Below are 18757 nucleotides of genomic sequence, written 5' to 3' on the forward strand. Positions count from 1 at the left end.
CCTATCCTGTGATAAACTTTTCATTTCTACGTTACTAGCCGGGCTGAGTAGCTCTGACAGTTGAGGCGCTGACCTTCTGACCCCAACTTGGCAGGTTCGATCCTGACTCAGTCAAGATTATGCTCAAATACATCAGCCTCGTGTCTGTAGGTTTTCTGGCGCGTAAACGAATTCCTGAGGGGCAACATTCCGGCACCTCGGCGTCTCCGAAAACCGTAAAAGTAGTTAATGGGGCGTAGAAACAATATTATATGAGAAAATATCGACCGTGGTGTGAAAATGGGAAAGGAAAACCATGTTCAGGGATGCCGACAGTGGGGTTCAAACCCACTATCTCCCGAATGCAAGCTCACAGCTGCGCGACCCTAACCGCACGGCCAACTCGCACGGTATCTATTTATTAAATCTATTCATTCCCATAGTCCTGTTTCAGTATGACGTGTGGGGTAGTTCTCAAAATCAAGAAGATTGAGAACCCCCTGATCTGTTTAGTTCATGTCTCTTCTACTGCCACGTATTTCCAATTACCGCTGCAATTACAAAAAAAATCCCGTCAACTGCAGATATACAAGCTAGTATTGTAAATGGTAAGTCAAACTGATGTTTGTGTTGAAATTAATTTGATCCTAACATTTGTGAAGTCTGTTTTTAATTAATGTTAGCGCCTATTTAGTATTTTTAGGAACCTCACGCCTAAAATTCTGTGGTCTGTTCCTAATATCAAGCTTCACGCCGTGTGAGAAATGGAGGACTCGTGTCACACTGTTCCTGTAATACATGCAGATGACTGTTCATTACTCGAGACAGGAGACAGAGTTATAACCCGTCACACAGGACAAGCTATGATCGCAAGTCTGCCTTGAGAAGAAAAGGTCAAGATAGAGTCATCATCACTGAGCCTAATACTTTAAAAGTAACCGCAATCGAGAAGGTTCATTCGTTGATATGTCAAAAGAAATTCAAGCTTTTTTTTTTTTTAATTTGCTTTACGTTGCACCGACACAGGAAGGTCTTATGGCGACGATGACATAGGGAAGACCTAGCAGTGGGAAGAAAGCGGCCGTGGCCTTAAGGTTCAGCCCCAACATTTGCCGGGTGTGAAAATGAGAAACCACGGAAAACCATCTTCAGGGCTGTCGACAGTGGGGTTCGAACCCACTACCTCCCGGATGCAAGCTCACAGCTGCGCGCCCCTAACCGCACGGCCAACTGGCCCGGAACTCAATTTATTCAACAACAAGAATGTTAAAATTACAGCTTGCTAGCCGTATGTTAGAACTGGCATTTTAATATTTTAACTCGGCAATTATGAAACAGTACTATTATTTTGGAACAAATCCAAGAATTGTAACTTTAAGGACAGAGTAACATTTTGATATAGCCTGTTTCACACAGCAGTGCTCCATAAGAGCCCCCCCCCCCTTTTTTTTAAAAAAAAGACTTATAACCAAGGTTTTATAAACATTTAAGACACAGTTTGTGAAAAAACACCTTAATGGTGTGAATCCCTTTCAACTGAATGCATGTTTCAATACATTTCATATGTTTCCATGGTGGCTCATTGACTACAGTCTTCAAGACTAGGTAATCACTAAAGACTAAGATATAAAAAATATTTTAGTGTTTTTTTGTAATGTATATGTATCTTTGCTCTTTGGTTTTTGTTCCTTCTAGTGACTGACGAGACGAAACATGTCCCATAAACTTTATTCTAAATGGAATAAATAATGTTAGTATTGTAAAGGTGAATTTCCTCAAAAGAGCCAACATACTTGTTAAAAAACACACACACACACACACACACATGGCAAAACAACCCCGAAGGGCCATGGCCTAGCAAGCGACCGCTGCTCAGCCCAAAGGCCTGCAGATTATGTGTCATGTGGTCAGCACGACGAATCATCTCTGACGTTCTTGGCTTCCTAGACCTGGCTTTTAAAAGAAATGGAGGTATACTTCATCAAAGTACCATATCAGGTTCCCCTTACGATGGTGATCACTGCAGCGAATGTGCGATCTCTTGCTATATGAAAAAGTCTTTCAACACTGTTAATTCCAGTTCACTCTTTGATGTTTCCAAGCCATGATGTTCCTCCTCCTACAGACCGGCTCCATGACTAAAAGGTTAGCGTGCTGGCCTTTGGTCACAGGGGTCTCGGGTTCGATTCCCGGCAGGGTCGAGAATTTTAACCATCATTGGTTAATTTCAAAAGACCTGCACCTGGCGAACAGGTAACGCAGACCTATGGTGTTTCTCGCATAATGGCGACACTCATAGGCAACGGAAACCCATGGTGTTTCTCACATAGTTATACTAATCACAGGCAACGTAAGCCCTTGGTGTTCCGCATATAGTGGTATTAATCACAGGTACTGTAAAGTCACAGTGAAACCGCTCTCTGCTGCTACTAATGACAAACCTATTGTGTACCTAACATAGTAGTAGTTGTTGTTGTTTCAATGCTTTCATTCCCCACCCTGAAGGGGTGGGGCGGGCCACCTAGAGGGTGTCGCCCTCTCTCTGGCCAGGAGAGATGACGGGGTTGGGAAGAAGTGAGAAAAAGAGGGAGATGGGGAAAAAGGCGATGTGAGTAAGTAATGGAGATGAGAAGAAAGGACGTGTCGGTTATCGATGGTTTTAATGACAGATTTACAAGGACAGATGGGCTATGTACGAGGTGTGAAGGTTAGAGCGGTGTGCCTGGGTGGAGATGAAAGGTTAGAAGATTGAGGGTAGCGGTGAGATTACAAAGGGAGGTAGTGAGGAGACGAAGGAGTTCGTACGTCGGAAGGGGTGTAGCGAAGAAACTTGTCGGGGGAAGGGGCGGACAGGCTGGTTGACGAGGTTCGAAGGATGGAGGGGCTGGCCGGGGGCGACGAGACGTGTTGGGAAGGGAATTACGAAGTTGTAGGGGCGATGAACGAGAGGGTTCCACTTTATACCGATGGCGGTAGATAGTTGCTCCGTTGTGAATAAGATGGTGTACATCGTTGGCAGTTGGAAGGTGTAGTCTGACCATGTATGTAGGACCGGAGTCGTTCTGGATCCTGGACGCACGGCGGGCGGGGACACCAGCTGCTTGAAGTTCCCGGAGTATTTCCTGTGATGAGATTGTAGGGTCGATGCCGCGAAGTACACAGCTAGGCATAGCTGTGGATGATGGTGGTAGTTGCGTTGGCGATGACAGAGACTCGGCGGTTGCTGCGGCGTCAGGGCATGGAGATAGTGGCGGTGGCGGTGGCGGTGCTGCGTGGGAATCCAAGACGTTCGTAGCGGGTTGCTGGGGGATAGATTGTGCGGGAAGTGAAGTAAGAGGAAGGGATGATATCATTATTGACGAAGGATGACAGGTTGTTACAGTAGCGGGGGGAGTATTGGAAGGGGTAGAGACTGAAGTCGTAATGGTGGTGGTGGTAGTGGTGGTCGTGGAAGTGGGAAAAGGGGGCAGTGACTCTTCTTGCGGCGTCCTCGGTGGAGAATCAGCTTCGGCGAGCAGGTTAGCAGGATCTGTGTTGAGTTGGGCGATGATGTTCGGAGGGGTAGGCTCCACTTGGTAAAAGCGTTGATAGATAGTAACGCCGGTGTCGAGGAGACGGGTCACATCGTCCACTCTGGGGAGATAAAGAAGAACCTTTGATGACCGTAATCCAGTAGTGCCATCCAACAGTCTGCAGGCATCGTAGACGGGGGCGCCGGTTGAGCGGAGTTCGTGATATATGTCAGTATCGGTGAGAGCGGGATCAACACCGCTGAGAAGACAGGTGTGCATGGTGGTGTTGGGAAGGCTGACCTCCAACTAGGTGCCAGCCTATATGTTTGAATTGAGGTCGGCTGGGTAGCGAATATAGATGAAGGCCACCCGGCCGAGCAAAAGATTTGAAGTTGCTGCGACGGGAAGTATGCGTCCGCTCCCCAAGAGAAGTGAAGTCGTCCTAGTAGTAGCCTATAACTCGCAAACTAAGGCGACCCATGCTGTTCCCCGCGTGATGGTAATAATCACAAGTAGTTTCATGCTTCTAATTCAATCATCCCTTGGCCACCCCTTTTAGGCAGGGGATACCGTGGGTGTATTCTTCGTCTGCGTCCCCCAACCACAGGGAATGTATCCAGACAAGGAATCTACTCTAAGAATGGGACGATCACGGACACAACGCGCAAATGCAGGGCTCGCTTCCGAAGTCACCTACGACGGAGAGACAACTATGACAAAACGCAGTTTTAACAATTTTGACTCAAAACCAAACCATTCCCTGGTATGTTACCGTTAAGACCTCGAAGAAATAGGCCTAGGACCAGAAGACGAACACGAACGAGACTTTCAAAACAAGCATAGTAATTTTGGGGACTTCTTGAGATAATTGGTAATAATAATAATAATAATAATAATAATAATAATAATAATAATAATAATAATAATAATAATAATAATAATAATGTCTTATGACTTTCAGTGCCGGGAGATCCCGGGAAGGGTTCGGCTCGCCAGGTGCAGGTCTTTTGAGACCCGTAGGCGACCTGCGCGTCGTGATGAGGATGAAATGATGAAGACAACACATACACCCCGACCCCGTGCCAGGGAAATTAACCAATGATTGTTAAAATTCCCGACTCTGCCGGGAAACGAACTCGGGACCCCTGTGACCAAAGGCCAGCACGCTAACCATTTAGCCATGGAGCCGGACACGATTGGTGGTGATTATTGCTTTAAGAGGAAGAACCGCTTGGCAACCATCCTCTATTAACACTAAGAAGAGAGAAAAATGGGAGGGGGTCCGACAGTGGTGGTTTATTTATTTATTTATTTATTTATTTATTTATTTAGCGTATCGCTAACACATCACATTACATATCGACCTAGGTTCCTACATTGTACGCTGTTGCTTCACGTCCGTAGGATTAACCTCAAAGTTCCCTACACGTGACCCCTGGGTGGTGCTAAGAAAGCAACAACATTGGCAGCCAGACAATCCTTGGGATCTCCTGGCTTAAAACACATCTCAATGACAGTGGTGGTGATTTTTGTTTTAAGATAAAGTACAACTGAAGAAATGAAGTGGAAAATAAATTTACAATAAAACTACTGTTTATTCAACGAAACAATTTTGAAATGAATTACAAAATAAAACAAAAATTTAGGACCGTTTTTGCAAAACTTGCTTTGTGAAAAAGTGAAATTTTTCAGGAGACAAAAATCTGTTTTCCAAGAAGGGCTTTTCAGTTATAAACTTTCTTTTTTGTTGATCAACTTTATAATTAGTGCTTATTACAGGGTGATCTTTGAGTTTTATTTAATTTAAAAATTGTACACTGTATGAGGGTTCAAAAGTCAACAGTTCTTTCAAAACTTGCATTCTACACAAAATATTAGTGAAGAAAGTGTTAGTAATTTTACTAAAACATGAGTTATCTTGGTTTTTCCATCAATTAAACGTATTTAATAACAGTGTAAGTTTTACAGTACACCATTCCTGCAATTTCTGATATGTACACTCTGATGAATATCGGTATCCCCTGCCTGTCGTAAGAGGTGACTAAAAGCGGCTCCAGGGGCTCTGAACTTTGAAGCGTGGTTTGGCGACCACGGGGCCCTTAGCTCAGTCCTGGCATTATTTCCACTTAATTGTTCCAGGCTCCTCACTTTCATCTATCCTATTCGACCTCCCCTGGTCAACTCTTGTTCTTTTCCGACCCCGACGGTATTACGTATGGAGGCCTAGGGAGTCTCTCATTGTCATGCCCTTCGTGGCTTTTTTCTTCCTTTGGCCGATACCTTCATTTTTCGAAGTGTCGGATCCCGTTCAGTTTTCCCTCTGATTAGTGTTATATAGAGGATGGTTGCCTAGTTGTACTTCCTCTTAAACAATAATCACCACCACCATCAGTTAATTCAGAAGAGAATGTTATTCTTGTTCTATGAAATTTATTTACATGGACATTTTATCCAGCTTTCACTCAAAGTCATTCGATATCATAGTCTTCAAAATAATTTAAACATTGTCTTTGGCATATACGCTATATGAATATAAAAGAAACCACAAAAAGAAAGGAAAATAGTATCATTCTAATTTTATCAGATATTTATTAACACCATCAAGAGAACCATTGTCGTATTAATTTTAAACCAAATCCATGCAGTTATAAAGATTAACAGTTTCAATTACTTCAAAATGAAAATCATTCCTGTAGAAAGCAAGTTTTGCTGTAACTCTAAAGTAGTAGAAAGCTAGTTTTGCAAAAGCTCGCTAAATTTTATCGACTATTACTGCAGCAAGAAGCAAGTTATACAAAAACAGGTTTCACCATCCTATAGAGGACTTCAATATGAATGTGAATCAATAAAAAAGTAAATTTCCAATTTTTTGCAGAAAGCAAGTTATGCAAAAACGGTCCTCAATTATTCTATCGAGGCGAAAAAGGCACTAACGAATCAAAAAGGAACGTAAGTTCCCTGAGTAACAGAACACTTTAAATTTACATATCCTTCATTAATCCACTGTCACCCAGAAAGCACAGATCAGCAGTAATCACGTCATACTTCGAAAAATGAAGGTATTCGTCAATGAGAAACAGGGACCACAAAGGGCGTGAAAATGAAAGACTCCCTAGGCCTCGTAACCTAATACCGTCGGGGTCGGAAAAGAACAAGAGTCGACCAAGGGAGGTCGGGCATTGTAGATGAAAGTGAGGAGCCTGGCATAAGTTGAAGAAATGTCAGAACTCAACTAAGGGCCCCGTGGCCGCCAACCCACGATTCCAAGTTAAGAGCTCCCGGGGCCCCTTTTAGTAGCTTCTTACGACAGGCAGGGGATATTGTGGATGCTATTCTACCGCCCCCACCCACAGGGGAGGAGCCTCACACAAGGTAGAGGAACCAAACAATTAATGAACAAAGAAGGACAGGGGCCATAAAGGGCGTGAAAATGAAATAATTCGTAATTTCGAAGCTGGGTCATCAACATCAGCACTATCAATTTATTTCTCCGTCTTCTTCTTCTTCTTCTTCTTCTTCTTCTTGTTCTTCTTCTTCTTCTTCTTCTTCTTAGAATTTGTTTTACGTCGTACCGACACAGATGGGTCTTTGGCGACGATGGGATAGGAAAGGCCTAGGAAGTGGAAGGAAGTGGCCGTGGCCTTAATTAAGGTACAGACCCAGCATTTGCTTGGTGTGAAAATGGGAAACCACGGAAAACCATCTTCAGGGCTGCCGACAGAGGGGCTCGAACCCACTATCTCCCGATTACTGGATACTGGCCGCACTTAAGCGACTGCAGCTATCGAGCTCGGTGATCAATTTATTTTATAAGGCACGTTGCATTAAATCTGTGCAGTCCACGGACATAGTGATACAGTTAAAACATTATTATGCAATACTTTGATGTTGTGAGCTATGTTACACCCATGTGCAGGTTAATTTAAAGATATTTTTTTTTACCAAAGGTTTTATTATATTTATCAAATAGGTGAACTTCGTCCTTAATATATTTTTCAATGGGACGAAACATGTCTCCTTATTATAGCTTAATGTGCAGTAATCTTAACAATAAAGACGATTCCCAAGTTAATACTCATGACAATACGGACTCAGCATGAAGTTTATGTGTAATAATGAGCAAGATACAATCTTGCAATTTCCCGTTGAGTGACCAACTTCCACTCACGATACGGAGCCTCATGGGCCTCACTGATGCGTTTCGGTCACCTTTAACAGTATTCCTTTGTGCGACTCCGTTCCATATGTTACATAAGGCGTTTTCCTTGAGATGAGCATTGGACTGGATATCCCACGCAGCTCGTATGTCTTCTCGGCGCGAGATCGATTCTTGGGAGGGGCACGAATTAGCGGCACGACAAGCAAGTTAATAGCATAATAAATTATCTTCATTAACAGCAGATCCCGTTCGTTAAGGGACGATGAAAAATTTGCTTAAATCCTTCGAAGAGTAAATCCTGTTATCAGTTTAGTTGGTTCCTTTATAATGTCATTTGTTAGCAGACATAGTACTACTACTACTACTACTACTACTACTACTACTACTACTACAAAAAACGTAAAATTAACCAATTTCCTCAATTGTGCCGAAAGTTGAAGGGCTAAAGGGCCCGGAAAGGTTTCGAATTGTGAGTCCAGCTCTATAAAACTAAAACATATCGAAAATCATTTCCGGCCTAAATGCAGTTCCGAAAAAAACCAGCCTAAAATCGCTCGTTTCTTTACTCGTTTTTAAAAATTAAAATCCTAGCCGAATTAACTTTTTTACAAAATTCTTTCTGTAATGTGTACCTTGGTTCAATTCTCTGAGGCGGTTTTTGAATTTTTTTTAAATGTCCACACCTAATTTAGTTATAAGGGCTTAAGTGAAACTCTGCATTGACTCACGGTAGCGCTCATAGTGGTAGAAAACGGCAAACTGCTAGAAGAAAAAAATATAGGCCTATATACGTATATTGCAATTTGCTTTACGTCGCACCGACACAGATCTTATGCGGTGCAGTTGCCTCCACACAGTCTTGGCAGAAATGGGTTTCCAACATTCAACTGATAATGCTGATGATGCTTGTTGTTTAAAGGGGGCCTAACATCGAGGTCATCGGCCCCTAATGGTACGAAATGAAATGACAAACAAAAAGTTCAAAATCATCCACTGACCAAAATAAAAAATGCCATGAAGAATGAATAAATGGACATGAACCCCCCAAAAAAATAAAAAAACAGTGGATCCATCTCAAAAAATATCATAAATAATAGTATTACTGACCAAGGGACCACTTATAAAGCACAATCCTGAATCGAGGATGCTTGATGTCTAAACGGGCCCAATATCCAGGTCAAAGGCCCCTCAGAATGGTACTTATCGCTAGCAAAGTAGAACCATGGTATTTGTCATGTTGGGGGTACTAATCAAAAGTAGCGAAGACTCGCGGTATTCCACACATGATAGTACTACTCACAAGTACTGTAAGTCGTACAGGTAACGCAGACCTATGGTGTTTCTCGCACAATGGTGCCACTCAAAGCCAAAGCAAACCGATGAGGTTCCTCACCTAGGTGTACTAGTCACGGGCGCCGGTATTCCCGTGGTGTTCCTCACATAGTGGGTACTAATCACAGGCAACACCCAGACCCGTGGTGTTGCTCACATGGGTACGACTCACGGGTCCTGGAAACCCACAGGGGAACCACTCTCTGCTGCTACTAATCACAAACCTATTTCGTACCTAATATAGTGGCACTACTTGTAAGTAAAGGCGACCCATGGTGTTCCCCGCGTGATGGTATTAATCAAAAGTAGTTTCATGGTTCTAAGACCATCATCACTTGGTCGCCCCTTTTAGTCACCTCTCACGACAGGCAGGCGATGCCGTGGGTGTATTTTACGTCTTCAACCTCCACCCAGAGGGGTAGAGAAAGAGAAAAAAGAAGGGATCCGTCACTTCGAAAAATGAAGTAACGGACGAAGAAACACAAGGGCCACGAAGGGCGTGAAAATGAAAGACTCCCTAGGCCTCGAATGCTCTAATACCGTCGAGGTCGGAAAAGAACAAGAGCTGACCAAGGGAGGTCGGACAGGATAGACGAGGGTGAGGAGCCTGGCACAAGTAAGTGGAAGCGATGCCAAGACTCGGCTAAGAGCCCCGTGGTCGCCAATCACACTACCAAGTTGAGAGCCCCTTGGGCCCCTGTTAGTCACCTTTTACGATAGGCAGGGGATACCGCGGGCGTAAACATTCAATTGAGCGGTAATTTCACTTACAGTAGCCCGTCGAGCGTCCAGTATGGTTCTGGGAAGGCGACGTGATGTCCGTTCGTTGAACACTAATGGTTTTCCCGTGCGGCGGTTTACGCGGGTGGTAACATTCTCTCTGTGATACTGAAGATCCACCCTCGACACTGTTGACCTCGGAAACCCGAATTAGCGTGTAATCTCCGCAATGCTATGACCCGATCATCCCACGTTCAAAGTCTGTTAACTCGCGAAGTGCTGCCATCTTCACGACACTGGTGTCTGTGACAGACTGCTGAGCTACGTCGCAGCTAGCCGCAATGCTCAGGTGTCATGCACGGCACATTTTCTAATAGGACATCTCTTCCCTGGCCGTCACAGAAGATTACTTTCTTTCAAAGTCGTCTTGTTTGAAATAGGACGAACATATCGTTCAGTTTGTAGGATTCCAAGTATCATTTCTTCAACCACTGGCTATCCACAGTTCACAGAATGTATACAATTATATACTGCTTTGCCAGACAAAGTTTTGTACTGTTGAGTGGACATTTTGTCATAAACGAAGATAAATGTTATAAGGTGTATAATATACTCACCACTCTACGGGCCCTGGGATCCGCTCCCTGATCCAGCAGTTCACGCACACAGTTGACATTGCCGCTGGCTGCAGCGAGAATCAACGGTGTTGTCCCGTCCTGAAACACGAGAGAAAAGCTATAGGAATGGTTTACAAAAAAATACTTCAAGCTCGCTATCACTAAAATGTATTTGGTTTAATGCAGATTTCTGAAATGAAAATTCAGTGGTAACTACAGTACTTCTTCAAGGTTCAATACTATAGCCACTTCTGCCGATATTATAGCTTCACTATCCCTGTTAACGACCGGCAAGTCTTTGGTAGTGATGGGAAAATCTAATACAAAATAATAGCTTATTCTATTATTCAATTATATTTCCCAATCTATTACTTTTCGATTATTCATTCGAATGACTGAGGCAATCGAATAGTGATCTTTTCCATTCGATTATTTTTTCGATCATTCATTCGGAACTGCATTCGAGTGAATGAGGCAATTGAATGGCGAATGCTTTGGAAATAACCGAAGTTGCCGACAAAAGAGTAGCGTTACAAAATTGTTGTAAAGTTTGGGCTGCGAAGACTTGGAAGAAAGGAGACGAGTTGGTCAACTAAGTGGTATGTTCCGAGTTGTCAGGGAAGAAACTGCGTGGTATGAGATCTGTAGACGAATAAGTTTGAGTGGTGTCTTTTTTAAAGTACGAAAGATCACAATATGAAGCTGGAACTCAAGAGGACAAATTGGGACAAATATTCGTTTATAGGAAGGGGAGTTAGGGATTGGAATAACTTACCAAGGGAGATGTTCAATAAATTCCCACTTTCTTTGCAATCATTTAAGAAAAGGCTAGGAAAACAACAGATAGGGAATCTGCCACCTGGTCGACTGCTCTAAATGCAGATCAGTATTGACTGACTGACTGATTGATTGATTGATTGATTGATTGATTGATTGATTGATTGATTGATTGAAGTGATGTTAAGACAGTTAATGTACTCATTTAGTTTCAACATTTGGAGATACGTTTGGAAAAGGGCGTATTTATATTGTTCATAAGAGTTCATCTATTCGCTTATTTCAATCGATTTTCCATCCGACACACTTAAACCGAAAAATTGAGTTCATTTTATTTTTGTTAGTGGCTTTACGTCGCACCGACACAGATAGGTCTTATGGTGACGATGGGATAAGAAAGGGCTAGGAATGGAAAGGAAGCGGCCATGGACTTAAGGTACAGCCCCTGATTTGCCTGGTGTCAACATGGGAAACCACGGAAAAGAATCATGAGGGCTGCCACTATCTCCCGAACGCAAGCTCACAGCTGCGCGATCCTGACGGCACGGCCACTTGTTCGGTACAACACAACCAGAATGTCCAAATGACTAAGTTAGCAAGTCTATGATGTAATAATAATAATAATAATAATAATAATAATAATAATAATAATAATAATAATAATAATATATTTGCTTTACGTCTCACTATTAGTTTTCGGAGACGCCGTGATACCGGAGTTTAGTCCCACAGGGGTTCTTTTACGTGCCAATAAATCTACGGACAGGAGGCTGACGTATTTGAGCACCTTCAAATACAACCGGACCGAGCCAAGATCGAACCTGCCAGGTTGAGGTCAGCCCTTCAGCCGTCTGAGTCACTCAGCCCGACCATCTACATATTTTAAAAAATTATTAAAACTAAAGTCAGTCAGTCCGGCCATTCTATCCGGTCGATTTCCTTCATTTTTTAACTTAAAGGTATTCATGCACAGATTTGTCATCACGTACTATAAATCACTTAACTTCCTCAAATTATTTGAATTTTTTCAAGTTTTTGTCTCTTTGAAACAATCATATCTTTGGTTCTAATTGAGGTACGGAGTTCGTTTTGGCCTAAGAACACTCAGTGGATCAAGCTCTTTCATTTCAGCTCTTAACTATTCCAATTGGTTGATTCTGAGGAAAGTTATGAGTGCACATTTAATTTGAAGTCTCATTTCTTCAACATTTTTTGTCATTGAAGCACTCATATCTTTCGTTGTAATTAAGGTACGTAGTTCGTTTTGGTCTAAAAACACTCAGAGGATCAAGCACTTTCTTTTTAGGTAATAACTAAAACTGGTAGATTCTGAGAAGAAGTTATGTCTCCATGACGAAGATCTTTGAAGGACTTTAACAGTTCGGCCCGTAGTGTTGTTCCAAGGAACGTTTAATTCAATTTCAATTAGTGTTTTGTTGACATAATATTAGATTCTATTACCACAGCAGATAATGTGCTTTATTTCATTAACTCGAAAGTTTGCAAATACATCCGTGAGGATGGTGACGAACACCACCATACTTTGTACATTGCGGGCGGAGCCAGCGGCAAACTGCTAGTATTTATTATTATTATTATTATTATTATTATTATTATTATTATTATTATTATTATTATTATATTATTATTATTATTATTATTATTATTATACGGTCACCTACGACGGATGGCCGACTCATGGACAAAGCGCATTTTTAACAGTTTTGACTCAAAACCGAAAGAAAAAAAAATCCCTGGTAAGTTAACGTCAAGAAAGACTTTGAAGAAATGGACCTACGACCAGAAGACGCGCATAAACCAGGCCTTTAAAAAAAAACAAGCATTGTGACTTCTGGGACTTTCCGGGATGTGAAGTGGACAACTGGAGCAAAGTGATCGACACAGCGAGCTAATGAAAACATATTGGATCAATCGAAAACAGAATAAATGCCAGACTGTATAATGAAACTTATCATGGTCCCTAGTTGGCAGATTAGCGAATAATAAATATTATTTATGTCCCACTAACTATTTCGAAGAGATGTCGAGATGCCGGAATTTTGTCCCGCAGGAATTCTTGTATGTGCCAGTAAATCTACCTACACGAGGCTGACGTATTTTAACACTTAAATGGACGGGACTGAGCCGAAATTGAGGATTGAACCTGCCAAATTGGACTGGAAAGGCCAGCGCCTCAAGCGTCTGAGCCACTCAGAGCAGCCTCTGTGACAACCGGCACCTCAAAGGGCTGCCTACAAATTAGTGAGTAAAAAGAACTATAGCCCAGTATGCGAGCCCGTGCGTTTTTCACTTTCTTCGAGCTTCAGACTCTCGCAAGTAAGAATGTTGAGTATGCAATAAGAAAAAAGTGTTCGACACTCAACAATCGTTATGTGCAGAGAAAGTATATCACTACCGTGAAATGCAAAGAAACCTTACATCGGTTGAGATTGTATTTCCTGTGTCTAGCTAGAAATACATTGCTCACGTGATAAACTTCCATGGCCATCTGCTTGGAACGGAACCTTTCGCTTCTTTGCCAGTGTATCATTAACCTAGTTCTTACAACGCACTGCTGATCGTTACTCTGGAATGTCAGCGAAATGTCGACAGAAAGTAACAGAAAACTTTCATCCGCGTTCAACGATATCATCTCCTGACAGAATGATTGGCATTATCAGGATAATCATCGAAGTAACTGCATTGCAACTTAAGATTCTACACGATTATTGAACAGATTGACCAATCACTTTATCAGATTGCTAGCAATCGTACTCATCGCTGGTGGATTACGCTGGTGAGAGAGGATCATGGAATCATCCCCAAGACATAACGATACGTTACGGAGGCCCGCCTGCAAAGAAACAAAATAAGGCCCCCCTCAGAGAAATTGAACAGTCCATTTTATTATAACACTAACAATATACGAATTGTAGACATGATAAGTTCACTAGATAAATTAGTCACCGTAGTGCGTGAGCATCAGGCAGTAGCGATCAGTGAATCATTGATGTTTCAAGCGGGCATTGCTCGTCAACACGGTTAGATGTAAGGATATGACAGAGTGGCAAAAAGGGGCAATCGTGTTTGGCCGTGGCCACGGCCATACGGTCCGTGAAGTTGCTGGATTTGTTGGTGTTTCGCAGCGGTCTGTTCAACTTGTCAACAAGCAGTGCTGTACTACACGTGACCACGAAACACGTCGTCAGAATTGTGGTCGGAAAAAAGATCCTGACTGAGACGGGTTTCACGGCTTGTAAATCAACACCGCTTCCAAACCCCGACAGTAAATGAAGATCCATCACAACCAACCTATTAGCGAGAGAACGTTGCGACGGGAACTACATGCACTGAACATTTGGGAGTCTGTCACCTCTCAAGAGGTGATTGCTCACACAAGCTCAGAAAGCCGCGAGTCTACAATGGGCTAGACATCATCGAACGTGGACAGTAGCTGACTGGCGGAACGTAATGTGGTATGACGAATCACAGTTTTGCCCGCATTCCAGTGATGCACGTCGTCGAGTGCACCGAAGGCCAAATGAACCATTCATCCAGGATGTGTGCAAGATGAGGTTCAAGCCGGAGGTGGGTCTGTGATGTCACTGGGGTGACCACTAACATGAACCAGCATGTTTATTTAAACATTCTGGCTGATCAAGTGTTGCCTTTCAGTCAACATCTGCACGATGAGTATGCTATTGATATCCCGAATTTTCATGATGAAAGCAGCAAAGTTCATCGGGATGGACGCATATGTGACTGGTTTTATGAACACACCCCCACCCTACTACATCTCCACTGGCCTGCAAAATCACCTGACTTGAACCTCATTGAAAATCTGTGGGACATCCTGGAACAGCAGGTAAAACGTAGACACCAGCATTGCGCGATCAAATCAGGGAGTAGCTTAACCTTGATGCGACGTACCTGCACAACCTTGTGGACTCTCTTCCTCACCGAATCCAGGCGGTTATCAAGTCCAACGATGCTTTTAATGATTCCTCCAAATGAGACTCTTTTGCAGTGTCAAGAAAACAAGGTGAAATAATTTACGTTTCACAGAGAACTTCGCTCTGAGTCTTCAGAAGAAAATCTCGACTGTTCAAGACCTGAAGGCGTCGATACAGACAGGTCTTATGGCAACTGTGGGATAGACAAGAGCAAGAAGTGGGAAGGAAGCGACCATGGCCTTAATTAAGGTACAGCCCCAGCATTTGTCTGGCATTAAAATCGGAAACCACGAAAATCATCTTCAGGGCTGCCGACGGTGGGGTTCGAACCCACTATCTAATGCAAGCTGACTGCTACGTGACGCAAACAGCACAGCCACTTGTTCAATTGTTTCGGGCTACATACGTACATGCATACATAATCATTATAGACTTATGCCTTTCAGCGTTCAGTCTGCAAGCCTCTGAGGATTTACTGAACGTCGCCACAATCCTCGATTTGCAACTTTATAGTGTTGTGGCCTCATTTAGTTCTATACCTCTTATCTTTAAATTGTTAGAAACTGAGTCTAACCATCGTCGTCTTGGTCTACCTGTACTTCCCTTACCCTCTATCTTTAGCTATTTTTTATTAGCATATTGCCTGCATATTTGAGATTGTTTGGTCCTTAACATCCGAATCCTGTTCATGTTTCTATCTTTCTGCACATGAAATTTGCTTCTTAAACGGTTGACCGTAATTCTTTGGCACACTGCTTCCCATTAAGTCTTCGAGCTACTGTAGAAATGATAACTATCTCCATCTGATGCGGAAGACGGTTAACAGATGTGGATGAAGGCAATCCACGACCTCCCTTGCCAAGGCTGAAGGAAATTGTTTCCAGGAAGAAGCGTATCCGACATCCTCATAACCGGTAGAGGAAATTCCGCATGGAGATTAATGGTAATACCTCGGTCGAGTATTTCCGTGAAATAAGCGGTGCCGCACATTTCCAGGAAGCACCTGTCCGAACACAAGTACCGTACTCAAAATACACAGTACGTTTACATGCAGTATTCAGGTCGATCTGAGTACACTTCCCAAATTGAAAACGCCATTGATTATTGATTATTTTTAAATTGTTAAAATTCATATTTTATCAATGTATCTTAGACATTCTTTCGTTATATATACCAGGATCAGGGCACTGGCCCACCATGGTGTATGTTATCTATAGCTGATGATGCTCACTAAGATTGAGCGAAACATGTCCTACTTGTAATTAAATGGTTTTATGCTAAATATAAAGGACATTGTGTATTGGAAAGGTGGTTTTTATTAATATAATAATTTCTTATTATGAGTGTTCTCCCCAAACTTCATTCTAAACGGCACACTTGAGTCAGCGCTTTTGTCCAATTCTACTCACTAAACTAATGAAAGCTGCAGCTGTATTTTCCTCTTTTTCTGTGACCTCACAAACAGCGGGTTTTTTTTTTTTTTTTTTTTTTTTTTTTTTTTTTTGTGGACATAATGTTAAAGAAGTTTAACATAAGTGTATTAACTATGTTTGCTGTGGACTAGGCTTTACACCCAGGATACTGAAACGGATAGATCTGTTAAAAAATTGCGTGTGGCTTTTAGTGCCGGGAGTGTCAGAGGACAAGTTCGGCTCGCCAGATGCAGGTCTTAATTTGACTCCCATGGGCGACCTGCGCGTCTTGAGGATGAAATTGTGAAGACGAGACATACATCCAGCCCCCGTGACAGAGAACTTAACGAATTATGGTTAAAATTCCCGACCCTGCTGGGAATCGAACCCGGGACCCCTGTGACCAAATGCCAGCACGCTAACCATTTAGCCATGGAACCAGACGATGGATTTGTTAACATAATACAACAGATCTGATAACTGGCACGAGCCCCACTACAGTGACAGATTTATGAAGGATTACCTATTGCGACATTTTCGACATTTTGAGCGGTCTCTTTCGGAACATTTGTTCCTTCCTTCCATTAATTGCGGAAAGGAGCTAGTTAAGCTTAAGTCAGTTTTACGGCTTTATGGATTCAAAGTTCTTGATACAATATCACCAGTCCCATCATACTAGTGTCAAGGGTCGCCTCAGCGCAAAAAAAAAAAAAAGTGAAAATCATTCAACGTCATTATTTAGAAATTATCAGCAAGATGAACCGCACTGTCATACAGCTGTCCGCGGATCGTCCGTGCAGAGTTCTACACACCAACCCTATTGACAATTTTTTTAAACCTCTGGCAGTACCGGGAATCGAACCCGAGCCGCCGAGGTCGACAGCTAATAGTGCTAACCGTTACTCCACGAAGGCGGACACCGGTTATAACGCAGTCTGATACGCTCCCTCTCAGAAGCAATTTCCCTTCAGCCTTGTCAAGGTCACGACGAGGTATTACTCGACCAAGTTTTAGGCTGCGTAACGTGAGTTTCAAGAGCTCACCTGCTGCCTTGGTGTAGATCAGGGCCTCTCACGGTGCATGCGCCGTGCAGTGCACGGGCGCAAGGTGCAGGAGACGACTTCACTAGGTTGACCAGAGTGAAAACCACCACTCCACTTCCCCTACACCTGTCTCACCCGTTCGGCCTGTCTTCGCCTTCACCTTCCCTGCTGATCCTCCCCTCCCTGAGAAATGTTTATGTGCGATGAGCGGTGACACTGTTGTATGGGACAACGTTACCGGTGTTAAAACACTCTTCTTTCAATTTGGTTTGAGCAGACAATTTATCTTTTCTAGCTCTTCTTTTCCTTTATCTTTGTAATGATACCAGTTATACCTGGAACAAGGGACCGGCTGCCAGCAATTTGAGAGCCTACTTTAAATTACAATCAGAAATAGGCCTACTCACACGCAATCTAGTTTTCGTACAAGTCAAAGCAGGAAAAAATACCTTTCACATATGCATGAGGAACCAAACATAGAAATAATCTTAGCTGCTTCTCGATGCAGCTTAGGAAAATCTTCCTTAGAAAAATTCTCGTAGAATTTGAGCAAAGCCTTGTATTGGAAAATAGATCTTTTCGATTAACTTATCACATAAGTATTGTCCCACGGATTAAGCATTTGGCTTCATCGTCACGACTGACAAAGAAATGCGAAAGTTCCCAGTTCGATTGAAATGGAGTTTCGGAAGTCTTTGCTTTCAAGGAAACAGGTTGCTCCATTATTATGTTGTCTTGCGCTTATCTATTTCATTGATAAACAAGCCGTCTATCACCGAACGCTTCGTCGCTCTCAGCGCACTACACCATCCGAGTCAAGCCGAATTGAGTCGAGTCGGAACGATGCACAGTGTACGGGGTCTCTGCGCCTCGATATGCACGCGTGAGATTTTGAGCGTTTGAGAGGCCCTGGTGTAGATTATTCTATCGCGTGTTTGATCCCCGAAATATGTACACATTCCTGGTGGGAGGAGGGCAGGCAAAAATCTAGACACTCCTTAGGACTACGATACAAGCCTTCCAAAGCTTATCTGAAGATTGCTTCTGCCGTGCACTCAAAAGCAGTGGAGATCCTTATTGGACTCCTTACTGGATGTGGAACACTTCCGACATTAGGTTTTTGATTCTCACAGCTGCATTTTGATTTTGGAAATTTCCAGAAACAATAAAGCTTCCCCGTGAGGAGGCTGCCACAATGACAATGTGCGCGAGTGATGCCTGGAATCGCGGTACTCGACTCTTTCGAGTCCAGG

General features: G+C 42.9%; 1 protein-coding gene across 2 annotated transcripts in view; it reads right to left on the reverse strand.

The window, feature by feature from the left end:
* Positions 1 to 18757, reverse strand: part of LOC136884665 (ankyrin repeat domain-containing protein 29) — a 141280-nt gene that overhangs the window by 19948 nt on the left and 102575 nt on the right. For both annotated transcript variants that reach the window (XM_067156915.2, XM_067156914.2), the window contains one exon: positions 10320 to 10418. In XM_067156915.2, the coding sequence (XP_067013016.1) occupies positions 10320 to 10418 (99 nt within the window). The remainder of the gene's footprint in view (positions 1 to 10319; positions 10419 to 18757) is intronic.

Source organism: Anabrus simplex, chromosome 13, assembly GCF_040414725.1.
Source record: "Anabrus simplex isolate iqAnaSimp1 chromosome 13, ASM4041472v1, whole genome shotgun sequence".
NCBI lineage: Eukaryota > Metazoa > Arthropoda > Insecta > Orthoptera > Tettigoniidae > Anabrus > Anabrus simplex.